The 20204-nt window shown below is 34.9% G+C and overlaps 3 protein-coding genes across 5 annotated transcripts; 2 read left to right on the top strand and 1 right to left on the bottom strand.

The window, feature by feature from the left end:
* LOC133857412 (uncharacterized) lies at positions 1–4898 on the top strand. 3 transcript variants are annotated; one of them, XM_062292675.1, is made up of 9 exons: positions 3–207; positions 343–555; positions 626–817; positions 912–1114; positions 1246–1324; positions 2718–2853; positions 4247–4336; positions 4535–4644; positions 4732–4898. In XM_062292675.1, the coding sequence occupies exons 1-8, from the start codon at positions 103–105 to the stop codon at positions 4606–4608; spliced, it is 1092 nt and encodes a 363-aa protein (XP_062148659.1). In that variant the 5' UTR covers positions 3–102; the 3' UTR covers positions 4609–4644; positions 4732–4898. The 3 variants fall into 3 exon arrangements, 2 of the variants coding, with proteins under 2 accessions (XP_062148659.1, XP_062148658.1); XR_009898329.1 differs by having other exon boundaries at positions 1–207; positions 4251–4336; positions 4535–4898; XM_062292674.1 differs by having other exon boundaries at positions 5–207; positions 4535–4898.
* A 1975-nt stretch (positions 4899–6873) lies between these two features.
* LOC133857267 (ammonium transporter 1 member 2-like) lies at positions 6874–8524 on the top strand. The gene has a single exon (XM_062292467.1). The coding sequence runs from the start codon at positions 6883–6885 to the stop codon at positions 8383–8385; it is 1503 nt and encodes a 500-aa protein (XP_062148451.1). The 5' UTR covers positions 6874–6882; the 3' UTR covers positions 8386–8524.
* A 5497-nt stretch (positions 8525–14021) lies between these two features.
* On the bottom strand, positions 14022–19497 carry LOC133857266 (alcohol dehydrogenase class-3). The gene is made up of 9 exons (XM_062292466.1): positions 19337–19497; positions 19076–19212; positions 18044–18090; positions 17631–17956; positions 16444–16526; positions 16283–16358; positions 15005–15162; positions 14767–14928; positions 14022–14397 (listed from the first exon to the last, which is right to left on the bottom strand). Exons 1-9 carry the CDS (start codon positions 19368–19370, stop codon positions 14281–14283), a joined length of 1140 nt encoding a protein of 379 aa, XP_062148450.1. The 5' UTR covers positions 19371–19497; the 3' UTR covers positions 14022–14280.
* Between the last annotated feature and the right edge of the window lie 707 nt (positions 19498–20204).

The raw sequence follows: 20204 nt of genomic DNA, 5'->3' as shown, positions 1-20204 counted from the left end.
GTTTCTAGTTTCTTCATCTTTACCACCGAAACTCAAAGAGTAGGGCCTCTGTCTCTGTGTGTGTGTGTGTGTGTCTCTCTCTCTCAAGCACGCACAAGAGGAATGGCGTTATGGATGCAAGCGGGTTCGGAGCCCACCACCGAGTCCGAGAAATCGGACCTTGAAGCTATCTCTGCCCTCAAACATTCTGCTGCCCTTGAACTCAAGGTCTCTCTCTCTCTCTCTCTCTCTCTCTCTGAGTGTCTGTGTGTATGTGTGGGTCAGAGAAAACATCATATGTATTATCATATGCTCGAATAAGATTCTGGGGATGATATCTTTTGGGGCTCGATTGATTTGCAGGAAAAGGGTAACCAGTATGTGAAGATGGGGAAAAAGCATTACGCTGATGCTATTGATTGTTACACGAGGGCAATTGATCAGAAGGTGTTAAGCGACTCTGAACACTCGATTCTCTTCTCGAATAGAGCCCATGTGAATTTGCTGCTAGGAAATTACAGACGTGCTCTCATGGATGCCGAGGAGGCAATTAAGCTGTTCCCCGAAAACGTCAAGGTGGTAAATTTTTAAGTTTGCTCTCAGTCAGCTAGATTTTGTTTTATGGAGCGATATGAATTTTGATTAGGCACTTTATCGAGCTGCCAAAGCATCTCTGTCATTGAACTTGTTGGCTGAGGCGAAATCATTTTGCGAAAATGGACTTGAACGTGACCCAAACAATGAAGAACTAAAGAAGCTTGCAAAGCAAATTGATTTGCGGAGGTTGGAGCATGAGCAGCGTGAGGCTCAAGTTTCCAGGGCTGTTGCTGAGGCTAAGGTTTGATAACTGCATGCACTGTTCAAAACAAATCTCTCTTTGGTACCTTGATGCTCATGTTCCCCTTTTTCTTCGCTCCTGAAACTTTTTACAGGACCTTGTTTCTGCCATTGAAGATAGAGGCTTGAAGATTGGCAAGGCAATGTTTCGAGAACTTACTGGATTAAGGAAGCCAGCATTAGATAAAAATAATATTCTTCACTGGCCAGTTCTTCTTCTGTATGCAGAGGTTATGTCCAGCGACTTTATCGAGGACTTCTGTGAGACCGACATGTTTTCAGCTCATCTTGACATGATATCCTTTTTAGTAGATTGCCATATATACCTTCTTCTTCTTTTTTTTTCTTTTTTTTAAAATGAGTTTTGTATTTGGCATGCAATGCCCCTCAGCTTATGTGCTTTTTTTGATCTCCTTAGATTTCAAACATGTTTTCAGAAAGTTGTCTACCATTGCCATGGGACAAAGAGAAAAATTACAACCGTGAATCTATTGAGTTATACTATGAGGTAAGCGCTTTTATGTCATTCTTGTTTCAGTGACTATTATTGCCCTTTCAACATTTTAATAACTTTTTTGTGTTCCAATTATTTTGTAACATTGAACAAATTCCCTTAAATTTCTGGGTTTGTCACACCATTGATGGCTTTCTGATTCCTTGGTTAAGTCAAATATATATTTTACTAGTTTGACCGTGGTAGTTGATCAATATGAATAATGAGAATCTCAACTTTATCTGGTGTTCTGTGGCATAATATCTCTTGAAGTTTTTGTAGAATGTTGGGTTGACATGAACATATTAGCAGATTTGGTGCTCCTATTCCCTATTTAAGGCTATATTAAATGGCCTTGATTAGGAGCACTTGGTATGGGTATTTAGATGTTAGATTTAAGGCTGGCTTGTTGAGGCTTCCAGCTTCTCTTCATCTATACCCTAAGGCAAAATGAAGTCAATTGTAGCGTAAAATATCAAATATATGGACTTAATTGAAAATTCCATGCAACCAAAAGGCAGGATTAAGAAAGTTAATGAAATCTGTATGGTACTGGTTATATCTTTCTCTCTTACTGTTTAATCCCATTCTGTACATGTCCAACAGTTTGTATGTTGGTGAAAGAATCCGTTATTCATATCTCTATTGAGTTTTGTCCAAAATAGCTTACACATTTCAAGCGAATCTGAGAATCCCTAGTCAATTGCCAGCAGATATATCTATGGCAGGGATTCTTCTCTTCCTTTTTAGTTCTAACTATACCGTGTCTGTGCATGTCTTCACAATCATACACGAGATAAACTCACATGAGCATACATGAACACACCAGCAGGAGGCACGCTAAACTCTTGGCCTCTTTGTAGTCTACACCAATGGATGATGCAAGTCTAGCAGTTTTAGCAGTTTTTCATACTTGCTTGATTCTTAGTGAGCTTTATTTTCTTGTGATATGCTTGGTCAAGTTCTGGATGATTACTGATAATTGAGATTTGGGTCTACTAAATTGCTAAGTCATGGATTATTTTTGAGTTACATCCTTATATATTATTTGTTCATTTTCTCTATTAGTATCTTATATTGATCAATAGCTCTGAATAAAATATCCAAAGTGAATTTGCACCGCTATATTCATGTCTACATGTATCTGCTTGACCATTGAAAATGATATGTGGTGTCAAACTACTTAAGACCAATTGCAGTGCTCTCCACATGATATCATGCTAAGGGAAATTGTCAAAATAATTTGCAGGAGATCACCAATTCAAAGTTATCATTTAGAGTCTCCAAACCATTGTAATTGTCTAGGATGCTTTTACTTGGAAGTCGTCCAAGAAATAATTCTTTGCATCTTAAATAGTTTCATCATTTTTATGCATTATTTCTAATTGCTTACTTCTCGATTCAGTAGGCTGGTTCTGGAGTTCGTCTATCAAAGTTAAAACTTCTTCATTATCTCCTTGAGGGAACTGCAGCATCTCATGTAGAAAGTTTTGATGGAGTAGAGAAAGATGCATCTGAGGATTCTAATCTTGGGATCTCTGCAGGTAGGATGTTCCGTAATCTCCCTTGGCCCACTTTTTATATCAACTCACGTCTTTGTCCTCCATTTTTCCTTCTTGTCAGTGGTTTGATGATCATGCATTCAAACATGACATTTTATGGGAGTCTGTTGAAACTCCAGATTTGGAGAAACATATGGTGACAATTTTTTGCCTTTTAGTTTATAAGGTGCTATTTTGTTGGTGGCCTTTGATCATGAATAATGTAGCTTCACATCTTTTTTAACAGCCATAGGTTTATGCCAAGACTGAGGTCTTTCAGCCAATATGATAATTTAGAAACGTCATGTTAAGTCACTTGGAAGTTTGGTGACAATACATGACTAATTCACTTGGGTATATTTATCCCATCAGACATCAGTTTCAACTTTGGAAATATATGAATAACACTTGACCAATCATATTATTGGTGTCAGTGTCAGTGAACTATTCTCTTTCCATTATAGCAATTCATACGAGATATGGTGTTTTAAATGGATGGTCTCGTTGATTGCTTTATTGGATTCATGCAAAGATTTCAAGTCTCTTTATAATGGGAAAATATTATGAAACGCAGAGAGTCGGTCATCTATATTGTACACAGATTTGTTCTTGCATCTGCATGTGGGTACTTTCACTTTTTGTTCATACTACTTTTTAGGGTGTCCTGAAGCTATACACGACCATGCAGCCACTTGGCTGTGTGGCTGTGACACGTACTTCCATTGTCTGTTACCTTCCAAATAAACTCAAGAGCTGAATATTAATAATCTTTGCTTACTTTATTTATCAACCTTATAGGTTTGTATAGAGTTACAAAGAAATGTGATAAACATAAACTACTCTCACAAAGATATATCCTATCACCAACACTTCATAGAGATGTATCCTATGACTATCCTATCATTAACAACTATTAATAAAGATAATACACAACTATTTAGGGATAACATATTATCCCTCTATTTTCTACTATTATCTACTACAAGAATTTTAATAGAAATAATACTCTCATTAGATAAATAACATCTCTTTCTATATGACTGTAGGCTCGTAACATTGTCCATTGAGAATCAGTTGTGCTTATGCTCATTAGTTCATGTGAGCTTTTGTCCATTTCGAGAGATATTTGTCTTCCGGACATATACTTAAGCTCACCAAGCTTGACCCCCCGGCATCATCACATTGTCACTAGACCATTATTATAAGGAAGCGAGAAAACACAAAGATAATGCCAGAAACTAGTTCATGAAGAGCTGTGATGCATTGTAGGAGTAAACTTTATTATTGAATATCTCTTACACCTATAGCGAGTGGAAGGCATGTTTCTATTGACCGTTCAAGTTCCTTACTTCACCCTTTTGTTATATATGTAAACTCAATGTTTAATGCTCCTCAGGCAGAGGCTCTAAATGGGTGAAAGTGAATGAGAAAAGAACACTTCACGAAGTTCTAAAAGAACCAAACTTTATTATTCCAGGGATCCCAGGTATGTCTTCAGACTCTTCACCACTATTTTCAACCAATAACCCCTTGGGGTCAATTACTTTTTTTTTTTTTTTAAAAAAAAAAAAAATTGTTTTCAAAACGTCATGAAGACATTTAATTTCCTTTACAATGAAAAGAATTTCCGTTCTATTTCTTTATTAATCTCGTTTTCTTATCTCATATGATGCCACATATGCAGTCTTTTATGTTGTTTCAAAAAGCTCCAGCTTCTATAAAGAGTTCAAAGCTGGGAACTGGGCTCCTCCACCATGAGTAAATGCTCGAGGCAGTGAGTAACGTGGCGTGAAGGTAGGTAGGTAGGTGATTTTGTAGAAGAGTCAAAGCAGGCATTCTTCGTGATACCTGGAGACTAGTTATATATGTTGCTTATTGCAGTAGAATATTGCTTTGTTCACCACCCGTTTTCAAGGATATGGCGTTCATCATCAATGAAGACAAGGCTTTCTAATCTTCGAAATGTGCCATAAATTTAGGTACTTTCAATATTATTATAATGCTTGTACCAGAGATTTTGAGAAAAATAAAGAATTATATTGGGTCAAGTGAGGTTTATTTATTTATTTTTTTTTTATTTTTTTCGCATATAAGTTAAAAAAGCAAGGGTTTTAGAATCCGTTTGGGTTTACAATTTTAAAAAGTACGATTTTAAAATATGCGATTTGAAAACGTGATTTTTACGAACGCAATTAAAGGTTTGGCAAAATCGTAGTTTAACTTTTAAAATTGTGTGTGTTTTTTTTAAAAAAAAAAAACCCTTTGTGATTTGAAAACACAAAATCTTAAATTTTTAAAACGTAATTTTAAACAATTTATTTTTTGTGATTTGGTTTTAAAATCGAATTTTTTATCTCCAAATATACATCGCCAAACGCACCCTTATAATTGGATAACAAAACCCGCAATTATAGATGTTAAATTATTATTTATTTTAGAAGTAAAGGTTTTTTTTTTGAATAATGCAGCAAAATCCATGAGGATAGGCTCTCTCTCTCAATCCGGATCTTGATATTTTATTTTTATTAAATAATTACTTACCCCAAAAATAGGAGTTTTTGAATAACAAAACCCATGAGAATAGGCTTTATCTCTCTTAATGTCGATTTTAATCTTGATATTTTATTTTTATTAAATTATCGCTTATTCTAAAAACACCATTTGGTCCATTTATACCAAAAGCAAGAATTTGAATCATGCAGCAAAATTCACGAGGATAGGATTTATCTCTGTTACGTGAATGATTTTACAAACACGGGATAATTTGTTCGGTTTTAAAGGAACTTAATCCTTTAGATTTTGAGAGAACATACTCAAACCAGTGCACCTTAGTGCTACACCCAAACCGATTCTAACAGAGACTCCTAACACTAGGCTTGGCAATTCGGGTTGCCGTATTAACCCATTTGGTTGGCGTGTCAACCCATCGGGTTAGCGTGTCAACCCATTTAGCTAATTTGGTAAAAAATATGTAATTATCGCGTCATAAATGTATTATAAACGGGTTGATGAATCATAAACGTGTCATAAACAGGTTGGTGGGTCATAAATGTGTCATTAACGGGTTGACGGGTCATAAACGGGTTATAGCATTAACCCAAACCCTATATATTCGTGTCGTGTTCGTGCCGGATTCGTGGGTCGTGTCAAAATTGCCAAGCTTACCTAACACCAAAATAGAAATAAAAAAAAATAACTACTAAATAGCTATTGAATGGAATTTGATAACTACTACTACATGGTGTATCCCACAACAATCTCTAGATCTTAAAATCTTAATATTTTGATTTTGTTAAATCACCACTATATATCTTAAAAGCAGTAGTAAAGAAATAACAAATTTAATCATTTAATTAATGATTAAAATGCAAAAAACCGGCAAATCCTTCATATATGCCGCAAATTAAATTCACACCAACATAATGAAAAAAAAAAAAAAATAAGTAAAAAAGGCAAATCTAGATGTGACACCTGTCATATTAAAGTTGTATCCTAACTATCATTCCCAATTTCGTTTGGATTTCCTATTAAGGGGAAATCAGTTATTATTTTCCGCGTTATTTTGTTGTTGCTTATTTGTGTCCCACTCCACCATGAAATCTCTTTATGGAAACAACCCATCAACCAACCAGAATCTATAAAGATCCTACGTAAATAAAAAATTATTTTTTTACATTTCTCATATATATATCTTTTGTATATCTCTTATATATTTATTTTCTTAATCAACCATTGGATCTGTAGTACTCATATGTGAGTTCTTATGGGTTTTGCAGATCCAATGGTTAATTTAGAAAAAAAAAATGTACAAATTTTTCCTTACAATGATCCACGTGTGAGTCCTACAGATTCAATAGTTGATTTAAAAAAAATTATATACAGAAGATGGTAAAAAAAAAAAAAGAAGGCATATGTAACATGTCTCGTTTGTATATATACATGTATGGGTATTATATATACGAGTCATGTTACAAGTATAAAATATTAAAATAATCATTTCTCTATATATCTCTCTCTGTTTTCTTCCCTGTCATGGCGGCTGCTATCACCTGCTCTGCTGCCGACCTCCACTCTCTACTGGGTGGTGCCGGGAATGGCACGGCTGCCGCCGAATACCTTTGTAGCCGCTTTGATGCCATCTCGAACAAGTTTGTTGACACAGCCTATGCTGTTGACACCACCTACCTTCTCTTCTCTGCTTATCTTGTCTTTTCCATGCAGCTTGGTTTTGCCATGTTGTGCGCCGGCTCTGTTCGTGCCAAGAACACTATGAACATCATGCTCACCAATGTCCTCGATGCCGCAACGGGCGGGATCTTCTACTATCTCTTCGGCTTTGCCTTCGCCTTTGGCGGGCCGTCAAACGGTCTCATTGGCGCACACTTCTTTGGCCTCGAGAAGTTTCCTTCCTCCTCTTTTGACTACGGTTACTTCCTTTATCAATGGGCTTTTGCCATCGCAGCCGCCGGAATAACGAGCGGTTCGATCGCGGAACGAACGCAGTTCATTGCGTATTTGATCTATTCGTCTTTCCTGACCGGTTTGGTCTATCCAATTGTTTCTCATTGGTTCTGGTCTGCTGATGGTTGGGCAAGCCCTGCTCGATCTGATAATAACCTCTTGTTTGGATCTGGAGTCATTGATTTTGCTGGTTCAGGTGTGGTTCACTTGGTTGGAGCTGTTGCCGGTTTTTGGGGCGCCTTCATTGAAGGACCGCGCATCGGCCGGTTTGATCATGGCGGCCGAGCCGTGGTGATGCGCGGACATAGCGGGACTTTAGTCGTTTTGGGGACTTTCCTGCTCTGGTTTGGCTGGTATGGATTCAATCCTGGTTCGTTTATCAGCATCTCGAAGGCTTATGGAGAGAGCGGTTCTTATTATGGGCAATGGAGTGCCGTTGGGAGAACCGCAGTTACAACAACTCTTGCCGGATGCTCTGCTGCCCTGACCACACTTTTCGGGAAACGCCTACTTTCCGGCCACTGGAATGTCACCGATGTATGCAATGGTTTGCTAGGTGGGTTTGCGGCAATCACCTCCGGCTGCTCGGTTGTTGATCCTTGGGCGGCAATCCTATGTGGGTTTGTTGCTGCTTGGGTTCTCATTGGCTGCAACAAGCTTGCTGAAAAATTCAAGTATGACGATCCATTGGAAGCGGCGCAACTTCATGGCGGCTGCGGCTCGTGGGGGATAATCTTCACTGCCTTGTTTGCAAAGAAGGCGTATGTCAACGAGGTTTATCCGGGGCTACCTGACCGGCCATATGGGCTGCTCATGGGCGGCGGTGCAAGGCTCTTGGCTGCGCACGTTGTCCAGATTTTGGTGGTTGTAGGATGGGCGAGCGTTACCATGGGGACATTGTTCTGGTTGCTGCACGCATTGAAGCTTCTGAGAATTTCATCAGATGAGGAGATGGCAGGAATGGATTTGACGAGCCACGGCGGATTTGCTTACGAATATAATGATCATGAAGGTGAGCTTGAGAGTCTGAAAAACAGAGTTGAGTTGACAAAGAAGGATTCCTCAGCTGTTTGATTTGATTCTAATCGATCTCTAGGAGTTGCATCTTTTCTTCATTATCAGCCTTCCCTTAATTAGCCTGTGTAGTTTTACAATTAAAGTGCTTGGTTTCTTTTAGATTTCAATTAAAATGAAGTTTGCTGTACACAATGAAAATTTCAAATCTAGATCTCTTAATTCTTTTGTGCTTCTCTGTTTGAGCTTGGGAGAACTTATTCTCTATTGTAGGGGTGGTAATTCCTGATTCCGTCAAGTTGTGTCGAAATATGAGTGTAAAATTATATATATATATATTAATTCTAATATGACATAATATTAAGTCATTGAATACTGATCGATGAGAATGTGGAATAGTGTCAAGTAACGGTAGCAACTCATGTTCATGTGTTGGGTTCAGGTCATGTCAAGATATGTGTATAATACTATATAGATTAATCCTAACCCGACCCATTTAATTAAACATGTCAAATCTCTCAACTCTAACCCTCTAATTTTGTATTGGATATTATTGTAAATGAAAAATAAAAACATCCGCCACCGCAAAAGATTTGGCTTCGTTTGTTAATACTTTTTAGAAGGTGTTTTTGGTTTTTTTTTGTTTGTTTGAAAATTGTTCTATTGTAACGTAAAGATAAAAATAGTTTTGAGAATTTTGTGATTCTTTGTTAATATTTTTGTTTTGAAAACAAAAAATAAAAGAGATAATAAAAAAACCGTTAACAAACAATTTTTTTAAAAAGGCTAGAGATAACTTCTTGTTAAAGAGACGCCATCATTTTTGTTTCTTAAAAAAAAAAATTAGATTGGTTTAGGAGCCAAACAGATCCACGTATGATATGTGTGATTAGGGTTTATCAGTTTTAATATGTGCGGTTTAAAAAAATTAGAGATTTCAAATATGCAGGTAATAAAAACGTAATTTTTAAAATATAGTTAAATATTTGATAAAATCTATAATTTGAAACCATAGTGCCTTGACTTACCTTTAAAACTGTGCGTTTTTAAAACGCACCCCTTACATGTCATACAAAAACGTGAATTTTTTACATTTTCAAATGATTCTCAAATGTGACACTTTTCACGATTTTATTTAAAAACGTTCATTAAGCGAGCAAATTATAGGGCCAAAAGCACACTTAGAGGAAGTACCATAGGAGTGTAATATTGAATTAGCATTTTAAATGTTTTAAGTTTCCTAGATAAATAAGTTAAAAATTTACCTTTCTTGTCACAAATAGAGTATCATTTATAACCTTTGGTAAACTCAAAGTCTCTCCTAGGATTAGAAACTGCAAAATAGAGTATCACTCCTGTGTCAGAACATTGTTTTAATGGTGACATGTGTTAAGTCATTCTTTAAATGAATCGGCAACATAAGCACTATTAAATATATTTCATAAAATAGAATCTTAAACTACAAAATAATTCATCCCTATTTTACTTGAAATGAAGATTTGTTTATCATCCTTGCATTTGAACCCGAAGACTATTTGTAGTTAAGAAAATGAAATGTAAAGAATAATACTAGAAATTACATTTTTTTCACACCACTATCTTACCTTGTTGACATGGCAATGCCAATTGATCTTTAAAATATGCGATTTGAAGTGATTTTTACGAATTCAATTAAACGTTTAACAAAATTGTAGTTTAGCTTTTAAAATTGTTTTTTTTTTTTTTTAATTTTATTATTATTAAAAAAAACCTTTGTGATTTGAAAATACAAAATTTTTGTGTTTTCAAATAGCAATTTTTTAAAATGCAATTTCAAACAATTCATTTTAATGTGATTTGGTTTTAAAATCGAATTTTTTATCTACAAATATACAATGCCAAACGTGCCCTTATAATTGGACAACAAAACCCGCAATGATAAAGATTATCATTTATTTCAAAAGTAAGGGTTTTTTGAATTATGCAGCAAAATCCATTAGGATAGGCTCTCTCTCTCTCTCTCTCTCTCTCTCAATCCAGATCTTGATATTTTGTTTTTATTAAATCATTACTTACCCAAAAAATAGGAGTTTTTGAATCACACAACAAAACCCATGAGAATAGGCTTTATCTCTCTCTCAATGTCGATTTTAATCTTTATATTTTGTTTTTATTAAATTACCACTTATTCTAAAAACGCCATTTATTTCAAAAGCAGGAATTTGAATCATGCAGCAAAACCCATGAGGATAGGATTTATCTATGTTACGTGAATGGTTTCACAAACACGAGATAACTTGTTAGGTTTTAAGGGAATCTAGTCCTTTAGATTTTGAGAGAACCTGTTCAAACCAGTGCACCCTAGTGCTACACCCAAACCGATTATAACACAGACTCCTAACGCCATATTGATTCCAAAATACTACTGCATGATGTATCCCACAACAATCTCTAGATCTTAAAATCTTGATATTTTGATTTTGTTAAATCACCACTATTTATCTTAAAAGCAGTAGTAAATAAATAATAAATTTAATCATTTAATTAATGATTAAAATGCGAAGAACCGACAAATCCTCCTTATATGCTGCAAATTAAATTCACACCAACATAATGAAAACGAAAAGTAAAAGGCAAATCTGGATGTGACACCTGTCATATTAAAGTTGTATCCTAGCCATCATTCCCAATTTGGTTAGGATTTCCTATTAAGGGGAAATCAGTTATTATTTTCCGCGTTATTTTTTTGTTGCTTATTTGTGTTCCAGTCCACCATGGAATCTCTTTATAGAAACTACCCACCAACCAACCAAAATTTATAAAGATCCTATGTAAATAGGAAATGATTTTTTTACGTTTCTCATATATATATAGGCAATGATACATGCACAACAAGTGCACTACAAATGCACAACTCCAAGGCACATTGGAGGGAACCCCTCCAATGTGCCTTGGAGTTGTGCATTTGTAGTGCACTTGTTGTAATTTGAACATTTCCCTATATATATATACATGTTGCATATGCATCTTTTGTGCATCTCTTATACATCTATTTTCTTAATCAACCATTAGATCTTTAGTACTCACACGTGGGTTTTTATGGGTTCTACAGATCCAATGATTAATTTAGAAAAAAGATGTATGAGAAATGTATAAGAGATGTAAAAAAATCATTTCTCCTCACAATGACCCACATGTGGGTCCTACAGATTCAATGGTTGATTTAGAAAAAAATATATATGGAAGATGTACAAAAAAAAAGATATATATGTAACATGTCTCCTATGTATATATACATGCATGGGTCTTAATTAGCCTGGGTAGTTTTACAATTAAAGAGCTTGGTTTCTTTTAGATTGCAATTAAAATGAAGTTTGCTGTACACAATGAAAATTTCAAATCTAAATCTCTTCATTCTTTTGTGCGTCTCTGTTTGTGCTTGGGAGAACTTATTCTCTATTGTAAGGGGTGATAATTCCAGTTTCCGTCATGTTGTGTCGAGATATAGGTATAAAATTATATATACTAACTCTAACCTAACATAATATTAAGTCATGACATAGTATTAAGCCATTGAATATTGATAGATGAAAATGTGGAATAATATCAAGTAGGGGTGGTAATTCGTGTTCGCGTGTTGGGTTTGGATCATGTTGAGGCATAGGTAATAAGGCAAGATAGGTCAACTTTAACCTGATCCATTTAATTAAACAGGTCAAACCCCTCAACTTTAACCTTATAATTTTGTATTGGGCTTCGAGTATGCAGGTCATGTAAAAAATTGCTTATGTTGGGTTTGGGTCGTGTCGAAGCATATGTTTAAGACTATAGGTCAATCATATCCGATACATTTAATTAAACGAGTCGAACAACTAAACCCACTCTTTAATTCCGTATTGGATTTATGTTGAATTTACAGGTCGTATAAAAAATTGTCCTTAAAAAAAAAAAAAAATTATTCCATTAATAAATGACTTTTATAATGATACTAACATTTTCACAAACGAATGATGGAAAGCCTCGATAAGGAAGGGTATTATTGTAAATGAAAAATAAAAAGTTAAAAACATCCGACATGACAAAAGATTTGGTTCCGTTTGTTAATATTTTTTAGATGGTGTTTTTGTTTTTTCTGTTTGAAAATTGTTCTAATGTAACATAAAGATAAAAAATAGTTTTGAGAATTTTGTAATTGTTTGTTAATATTTTTGTTTTGAAAACAAAAAAAAAAATAAAAGGGAGAATAAAAAAACCCTTAACAAACAATTTTTTTAAAAATGCTAGAGATAACTTCTTGTATTCCCACTTATTTGTTAATGAGACGCCATGTAATTTTTGTTTCTTCCAAGAAATAAAAATTAAAAAAAAAAAGTTTTAGATTGGTTTAGGCGCCAACACATCCACGTATGATGTGTGATCAGCAAAACTAATATTATGTAGGAAGCATTTAGCGTTTGTTTGGTTTAATGGTTTTAAAATGTATGGTTTAAAAAAAATAGCGATTTCAAAAATGCAATTAATAAAAATGTAATTTTTAAAAATATAGTTAAATATTTGGTAAAAATCTATAATTTGAAAATATAGTGCCTTAACTTATCTTTAAAATTGTGCATTTTTTACGTGAATTTTTCACATTTTTAAATGATTCTCAAATATGATACTTTCCATGATTTTGTTTAAAAACACACATTAAGCAAGCAAATTGTAGGGCTAAAAGCAATCTTAGAGGAAGTATCATAGGAGTGTAATATTGAATTAACATTTAAATGTTTGAGTTTCCTAAACAAATTAAGTTAAAAATCTACATTTCTTGTCACAAATGGAGTATCATTTATAACCATTGGTAAACTCAAACTCTCCCAGGATTAGAGACTACACAATAGAGTATCACTCCTGTGTCAGAACATTATTTCTTTTAATTTTAAATTCTTTAAATAAGTTAGCTACATAAGCACTATTAAATATATGAAATAGAATCTTAGACTACAAAATAGTTCATTTCTATTTTACTTAAAATGAAGATCTTGATAGTTGCATTTGAGCTCCAAGACTGCTTGTAGTTAAAGAAAATAAAATATAAAGAGTAATACTAGAAACTACATTTTTATCTTACCACTGTCTCATATGTTGACATGGCAGTGCCAATCCGTCTCTAAAGGAGCTGATTTGCATTGTCACATCAGTAAAGTGAGATAAAAGTGTGGTATATATCATTTCTCTTTTTTAATAAGGACTAATCTAAAAGTTGATTGATACTGACACATACAAAGTGGGAGAGAGATAAAAGTGTGATTTTTAGTATTACTCAAATATAAAAGAGCATAAAAGGCCTCTACACGGCTAGGCACAGGGGTCTATTGGCGCCCTCTGGTTCATCCCATGGTAAGCTCAATTAAAGGTGAACCAAGATACCCTGATATATATATATATATATATATATATATATATATATATATATATATATATATATATATATAAAGAAAAAAAGAAATGACAAAAACAAGAATAATGCTAAAAAGTAGAAACTATATTTTTATTTCACAACTATCATACAATGCTGACGTGACGGTCCTAACCAACTATTTTTGGATCAGTCATTGTTAGAAAAAAAAAAAAAAAAACTAGGAATTAGATAGAGTTGCCACATCAGCATTATAGAATAATTGTTGAATAAAAATGTGGTATTTATCATTACTTAAAAAACAAAGCGAGGCAAGTTTGTGATCAAATAGAAAAACAAGCACTTTATTCTTCACATGTCATCATGCTCAGTAGTCAGTACCACGACGAAAGATCCGGACTCGCATTCGTAAATTCATATACATACTTGGTAGATAAGGCGGCAAGAGAGAGACAGGGCTTAAGAAGCATAATTCACCAGCATACACTCAGATATTTTTACTTCTAAAAACCGAAGGCAAAAGCAGAAGTCCACTACTCCACAAGTAACTTGCCATAAGACTCAAGAGGGTTGCTTTATGTATGCGCTGCAAGCACGCACCGGAGACAACCCCCTTCATGCATCAGCTCAAATGCCTTGTTGATCTCCCCAAGAGTCAAATTGTGAGTAATGTACTCGTCAACCTTTATTTCCTGCAAAATATGAACCAGGAAAGATGAGTTCATGAATCATAACCTCTACCAGAGTAGTAAAAAAACAACTCGCATATTTAGGACTTGTTTGGTAAGTAATTGTGTTGAGGAATATTTGTTTGAATAGTAATAAAAAGTGATTGATGTGATATAAAATTTGAGAATGTTTTATAGAAAAGTGAAAAAATTTTGTTTTGTAGTGGATTTTTTTATTTAAATAGTAATAAAAAATTAATGATGTGAAATAAAAAGTGTAAAAAAATTAGAATGTTTTTGATTTGATATTTTTGGAAGAAGTGAAAAGAAATAGAGGGAGAATGAAAATGGCTTGCCAAACTAGCCCTCAACACTTGTGAAATGGGTTGTTACCTTCTTCAAGTACTTCTCTACAAGCCAAGGAACTTGTGAACGGCTCTTAAATCCACCAAAAGCTGTGCCTTTCCAGACACGGCCGGTTACCAACTGAAAAGGGCGGGTGGATATCTCCTGCCCCGATGCTGCAACACCCACAATAACGGATGTTCCCCAGCCCTGTAAATTTTTGGTAAATCGTGTGTTTTATACATGTAGATACCATTTAAGCCACAAATTCACACAGAATACTCACCTTATGGCAGCACTCTAAAGCGGCCCTCATCACTGAGACATTTCCAATGCACTCGAAACTGTAGTCAACACCACCATCAGTGAGATCAGCAATAACCTGCTGAATTGGCTTACCATGGTCCTTTGGATTCACGAATTCGGTAACTCCAAAATTCTTTGCTGCAGGTCACAATGCAATATAAGCAAATAAGTCATAGAAAGATGGCATTCATCTTTGAGGTAGGTATACATATCAAACTTACAATGGGAGGAACAGCTCTATAAATAGATCTTCATAACCCTTTATAAAAAAGAACTTGAAAGCAGTGTACAAATAAATCAAACAAATAACATGTGTGGTCCAACCTCATAAAATAGTTTGCAAGTTGTTTCCCTAGAAACTGGAAAATAACAGCATAGTTTGAGGATTCCTCAATTCTTTCTGATCACAAGGTAACAGCTAACTCCGCAAAAAAAAAAAAAAAAAAAAAAAACCATGCCCATGACTCAATGGATTTGCAGTTAGTATCTGTGATTTTGTGTTCTTATTGAAGCTTGTCCCTTTTCTTTTTTCCTTTTGGGTGGTGGGAAGTTGGTGGCCAAGTCACCTGGAGCATATTTGTTTGGGTTTCTAGTACATGTACAGGGGCTTGATAAACTCCTATATCCAGTATGTGGTACATTGGCGCTAGGCTTAGTTGGTTTGCCAATTGGGCTTGTGGCTAGCATCAAAAGCTTATTTGGGCTGCTTTGCTTTGGTACAATTTGATTCACACACACAAACACATCAACGACAAGTCTTTATCTCATTTTCTTTTCTTTAGCTTCCCTATATATCATAATTTCTTCTCAAAGTTTCGGCCAAATGCCCCGTTTTTATTCACATTGATCAACAAAGTATGTTGGGAGCACCAGCTTTTTAGCTGTGGAACGTGGAAGTACCATGAATCGAGACACATGGTCTGGTTTGCAGTTCATAGGGTGGGTAGGCGGGATCTGGTAACTCTGGTTGCTGGGGTCAAGGTTGAGGGGGAAGGCTGTAATTTTCCTGGTAATGATTTCCTCATGTACATGACTACTCTTTCTCTCTTTTTCACTCACTACTCAGAGCTGATCTATAAGCGTCATTGCTAAAATTCAAGAGATAGAATGACAGCATTCAAATAATAATTTGAAACAAACTATGTACTTTAACAAAAGGATAGAAAGTAATTTCCAAAGTTGGACAACTTTTATAGCAGATCAGTTCAGAATATCATGCTATATGAAAAGGCAAGAAAAGTGAGACCTCAAGACTTACCTACATCATACTTTTTGCTGTCAATATCTATGCCAATGATTCGTGAAGCACCGGCTGCCTTTGCACCCTCTGCAACCTGTATTGTAATATTTTAATCAATCATTAAAATAGTTTGTCCATCAGTACAAGAACATGACAAAAAGGTACTACTTGGGACTTACAGCAAGGCCAACAGTCCCAAGGCCAAAAACAGCAACTATTGAACCTGGTTCTACTTTTGCTGTGTTCCAAACAGCTCCAAGCCCTAAAAGACAACAGCAATATTATAATGTCTGAGATCTACACATAATAAGTGGCTTATGTAATTTCATTAATTAAAAAAAGAAAAAAAGAAAAAAGAAAAAGAAAAGGATAAAAAAGAGAAACACACACATTACTGTTATCACAGTATCATGCTAACCATAGCTCCAGCTAACCGCAAAACTATGTTTGCAATTGAAAAGTAATTCAAATTTTTTTATGACTAGCAAAAGAGAGATGATAAATATAAGGCTTTGATCAAAGATGTAATTATATAAGCCAGAACAAAAAGTAAAAAGTCAGCCAACAGTTCGGCAGTATAATTAAACATCAGGGAGAAATGATGCCCATAACTCCACGTCCAACATATTTCACAACATATTTTGTAACCAAGTCATGAACAGAGTCTTCCACTGATCTATCCATATTCCATCTCTAGGAATCTTTTCAAATTCTTTTGCAATCAAGAAAGGATGGTTAAAAATAATAAAAATCAGAAACCAAGAGGGCATGAATGAATTGATATCATACAATTGTGAATTGTGAATGTCAGCAGTATAGTCACTATTCCAACAATACATAGGTCGGTGCCAGCTTGAAAGAAAAACAGAATAGGTGACAGTTTCAATTTTCCAGTGAAACTTTATCAAATGCTAAAGAGATATTAAGAACAAATTCAGAAAGTATGTCACAGCATGCATAAAATGGTCACAAATCAAAAGTATTAAATCCAATTCTTTTCTGTTTATATGCATTCATGCGGGAGGTACTTGGATTGAAATTTCTTACTTAGCCCACATCAATGACACGTTCCCCCTTGCAGGACCCTGCTGGGTAACGGCCCCTTATATCTTGAAGAATTCCAAGAAAATAATGTTTTAAAACTCTTGCTAAATCAATTGCAGTGCAAAATGTTGCCCCAGACTGATAACAAGAAAGATTTTCATGCAGTTCAAACCTTTTTTGATGAGTAAATCATGCAGTTCAAACTGAAGAAAGAATGATAGACATGGCATTTTATGAAAAGAACAAGACTAGGTAATGGCCTTTCACAAATCATAATAAAGTAAATTTAAGATATTATGAGGGAAGTATGATAAATTCTTACCAGTAGGAACACCACACCCCAGAAGGCATACTTTCTCCAAAGGAGCTTTTGGATCAATCTTTGCAACACTGACATCATGAACTACAGTATACTGGCTAAATGTTGAGGTTCCCATGAAATGATAGATAGGCTTTCCATTTACGGAGAAACGGCTCTTGCGATCACTCAACATGACGCCAACTCCAGTTGCAGAACGAACTTTGCCACAGAGGTTTGTCTTCCCAGATTTGCAAAACTTGCATTCTCGACATTCTGCCTGGTAACAGGGAATAACATGGTCCCCTGGCTGAACTTCAGTTACACCTTCACCAACACTCTCCACAATCCTGTATTGAAACAAATTAACCCTTTTTCCAGCATAAAGAACACCATAAATAGTTAATATCTTCAATGGCAGAGTCCACTAAACATACCCAGCGGCCTCATGGCCAAGAATGCATGGGAAGAGACCTTCAGGGTCCTATAAGACAGATACCATGACTCCATATTAGAGTAGATAATGAAAGGAAACAGAAGACATTAATTAAAAAAAAAAAAAAGACAACACATTAATGATATAACTGCTGGAAGCATAGAAAACGCAAACAAAAGTTTAGTGATATATAGCATTCACTCTATCCTACACAACTCCCCCCACCCCAGAAAGAAAAGGAAAAAAAAAAAATCCCACGTCTGCGATGTGTCTTTGTACATGTCTAAATCTATGTGTGTTTGTGAGCGAGAGAGAAATAGATAGTAGACAACATAACCTAGTAATTTACAATCAAACCCACAAGGAAAAAGCAGAATACTACTATGCCTTCTCCACAATATGCCCTAAATTTGACTTATGCAGACCTTTCATTTCCACATAAGAATTAGATGGCCATTTCATATGGCACCTGAAGGAATAAAAGCATCATCTAAAACCATGACATTTGAAAAACTTACCAGAACTGATAGCATTTGTTAAGTTCTATAATACCATGCACCCTTAAGAGTTCTCACAATTGTTTATATCAATTGTTTATATCAATGCCTGCCATTTTCTTCAATGTCCTATACCCAATTACAGTTTTTGAACCAAAAATTATAACAAAATACAAATGGGGTAACTCAAATTTCATGGAATGACCACACATTTATTTTAAAAAGTGCAGGCAGGTAAAATTGCAAATCAAACCCATGATCTAAAAGTTAAAAACCAAAAGAAAAGAAAAGAAACACAAGTGTAACTTTACAAGAAATAACAAACACATCTTCACAAATTGCCCAAAACTTTCAATAAACCACCAAACAAACTGTACTAAGATTTAACAAGAACAGCATCTTCAACCAACCAAAAAAACATCGGAGAAACCGTTCTACAAAGTACATGAAATTTGTATCTCACCGACCATAATTCACCAATCTGAACAAAATAATGGTTGAAAATACTGATCATGTTAAAAAAAAAAAAGGTCTACCTTGCCACTCCAAGTGTAGGCATCAGTGTGGCAGAGAGCAGTGAAGAGGATCTTGACTCGGACCTCACCGGCCTGCGGCGGAGCCACCTGCACGTCCTCGATCACCAGTGGCTTATTGGGTTCCCAGGCCACCGCCGCTTTTGCATTTTCATTGCACCCAATTACAGATCACAATCAGAACCACACCCATCTCATAGTTTTCGCATATAATCACACACACAATCACATTTACATGTGTATGAATGGAGAGATAGAGAGTACCTTTGCAGGTGATGACTTGACCTTGAGTAGCCATTACAGAGACGGAGCACCACAAATTCAAAGAGAGAGAGAGACAGCGAGAGTAGATATTGGAAATGATTGAGATTGTGGATCAACTACAGCTATATATATATACGGCTCTCTGTTGTGACTAGTGACTATAGAACAGTGGAACTTACCCGAACCCGGGGATTCGCTAAGAGTAAAAGGGCCGGGTTCGGGTTTGGATCCCATGAATTCTGCGACTGAAAACCGACTGTGATCTCAGGTTGGGCCAAGTTGGTTTTTAAGCTCTTGTTTTACTGTAATTTTTATTTTTTATTTTAATCATGCTCTAATTTCTTATAAATTAACTTGAAAGTTCAATGAAAACAAATATAACGCGGACCGTCAGGTAGCAAATTATATTCTAGTGATTGACGTGACATGTTAATAAGCATTTAGACTGCTTTTAGTGGTTGACGTAATAAGTGTTACATGAATTATCAGCTCAATTTGTAAGAAACTTGTAGTAAAAAAAAATTAGTTATAATATTATGTGATATAAATTTTTTATTCCTTACTATCATCAAAAAAATTGATAGCTTACAGATGCCAAAAATATTTCAAAGATATAGAATCAAGATTAATAGATTAATGTATTTAAAATTTATAATAGAAACATTACAAACATGAAATACATATAAAAGCCAATTATAGACATGACTTACATATAAAAAAATTTGATGTCATCCATTCATTTAATTATATGGATTTTTTAAGATATGGAATCCAATATCTTAATTTTTTGTGGGGCCATGAAAGAATTTTTTTTTTTTTTTTTCCAATAATTAATAGGATATATTCAATGTTAGGAATTCATAAACTA

The sequence above is a fragment of the Alnus glutinosa genome, chromosome 14 (genome assembly GCF_958979055.1).
Source record: "Alnus glutinosa chromosome 14, dhAlnGlut1.1, whole genome shotgun sequence".
Lineage (NCBI taxonomy): Eukaryota > Viridiplantae > Streptophyta > Magnoliopsida > Fagales > Betulaceae > Alnus > Alnus glutinosa.
The sequence above is the reverse complement of the archived record's forward strand: the minus strand, read 5'-3'. Positions and strand labels throughout refer to the sequence as shown.